Here is a 1,872-nt window from a genome sequence, read left to right as displayed (position 1 = left end):
GGATGGTGACTTTGAAGGAAACCCTGGGGCAGAGTAGCCACAAAAGCCTGCAATTTCCACCCCACTGCACCCCACCCCACCCTTCATTCTGCCAAGGAAGTCCTCAGCCCCATTTGGCATTGCCTGAGTCAAGGTCAGCCTGAGTCACTGGTACAAAGCTAGGTCTTATCTGACAAACAGCTACTAATTTCTTCTCCTAGTCCCCAGGAGGAGAGGAGAGGGGGGAGGAAGTGTTGTTTGGGGGCAGGGAGGTTAAATTCCTAGCCCTAGGCAACACAGAAAGCTGGAGGCAGGCCTGGCCAGACCTCCCCTCCTTCCTCAGACCTGCAGACAGATTCACAAGGTAGTTTCATAAACGGATCTGCTGACCCTTCTGAGCTGCAAACCTCCTTTGCTTTTCTCCAGCAGCCCAGTGACAGGCCACTCAGGGGAGAAGGTGGACAGAACTTGGATCCCCCCACCCAGAGAGGCCCCAAAAATGTGCGCGGCTCATCCACTGGATTTGGAAGGAAAACACCCTCTCCCAAACAAATCCCCCTCCAGCAAATAAATCATGAAATATACAGAAATTACTCTTTTATTTACTATTTTAATTTACAAAGGTCAGATTCTGGTCGTGCCATAAAGGGGGAAATAACGCTCAGAGAGGGTTTGGCCATAAATGGTGCATATATTAGCAAAGCGTGTGCCTATGATCAAATATTGAGACCCATGGAATAAGATTTGCATGGGCTCTTCTGTTCTACATGAGGAAAGAGAGGCCAGAGAAATAGCATTTTTTGCCCACATGCTGAGCCAGTGGCAGAACAGCACTGGAACTCAGGTCTCCTGCATACTGGTCCATTTTCTGTTTACTGACGAGGTCTAATGGACCAAAGCGTTTTAAGGCCTCTGCACTCAACCCCTTGCTGGGTAACTTCTAGCCAGCCCTTTAACCTCAATGAGCCTTTTCGAAAGCAAGGTGGTAATATCTGCCTTGAGATCTGGGGGACGGGGACACCAGCAAAAAGCAAATTACTATTATTATTATCACCGTGTGGCTACACGCTCCAGCATCTGCGGCAGAATTACACAGCCAACCCACTTATTTCTGCCTTCTAAACAAAACTGTATGGGAAATTTCACTGTAATTTAATTTTACGTTAATGGATGTTCATTTATTTATAAACTGGGGCCATATAGGAAGCACAGCTCCTTCCATCCATAGGTTACCAGCAATTAAACAGTGCCCACACCGAATTTCCACCCGCTCCAACCACTTTAAGGGCTTAGCCCTGGATTAGTAGTCGAAAGAAGACACGACTCCAGCCCTAAAAAGGACCCTCGTTTGGGGTGCTCTGCACGCTCTCCCCCAGCCTTACAGAGGACCCAGGGCCTGCACTGTGCATGCTCACACAGTGAGCACGTACTGATCAACCCAAGCACAGCTGCGAGATCCCGGGGAACACTGCCAAGACAGCCGCTAAAAAATGGGGAGAGAGGGCTGCAGAAGGGCACGTCGGAGGGTGTGGAGGAAAAGACACAGGAATCTCGTTCTAAAGCGTGGGACTGCAGGAACCGGATCCAGGACTCCTCCTCGCCCTTCCCAGCTCCCTTAAATTCCTCCGCTTGTCAGTAACACACTCTGAGAAGCAGAAAAACAAAAGGCTCGCTTTCTCCTCATCCTGTTTCGCGCCTTCCCCTCGCCCTCTGCTGGGGTCCGCCCCGACAGTGAGCCCATCTTGCCCCGTCACCAGCAGGGGGCGCCATTTCTGGGGCCAGGGTCCCCGCACCCTCTGGGGGATTTTCTCGAAGCTCCTGAGGGTTGCACAGCAGTATTGAAACGTATGCCACGGAGGGAAATGAGACTCCTGGGAGATTTCACCCCAGATG

At 51.0% G+C, this 1,872-nt stretch overlaps 1 protein-coding gene across 1 annotated transcript in view; it reads left to right on the top strand.

Annotated features, from left to right (window-relative positions):
- MLN (motilin) overlaps positions 1-631 on the top strand; it is a 7,743-nt gene extending 7,112 nt beyond the window's left edge. Inside the window, exon 6 of the mRNA XM_010848622.1 lies at positions 409-631. Within this exon, the coding sequence (XP_010846924.1) occupies positions 409-416 (8 nt within the window). The 3' untranslated portion in view covers positions 417-631. The remainder of the gene's footprint in view (positions 1-408) is intronic.
- Positions 632-1,872: the final 1,241 nt, after the last annotated feature.

Source organism: Bison bison, unplaced genomic scaffold (assembly GCF_000754665.1).
Source record: "Bison bison bison isolate TAMUID 2011002044 unplaced genomic scaffold, Bison_UMD1.0 scf7180017864270, whole genome shotgun sequence".
NCBI classification, from domain to species: Eukaryota; Metazoa; Chordata; class Mammalia; order Artiodactyla; family Bovidae; genus Bison; species Bison bison.
The sequence above is the reverse complement of the archived record's forward strand: the minus strand, read 5'-3'. Positions and strand labels throughout refer to the sequence as shown.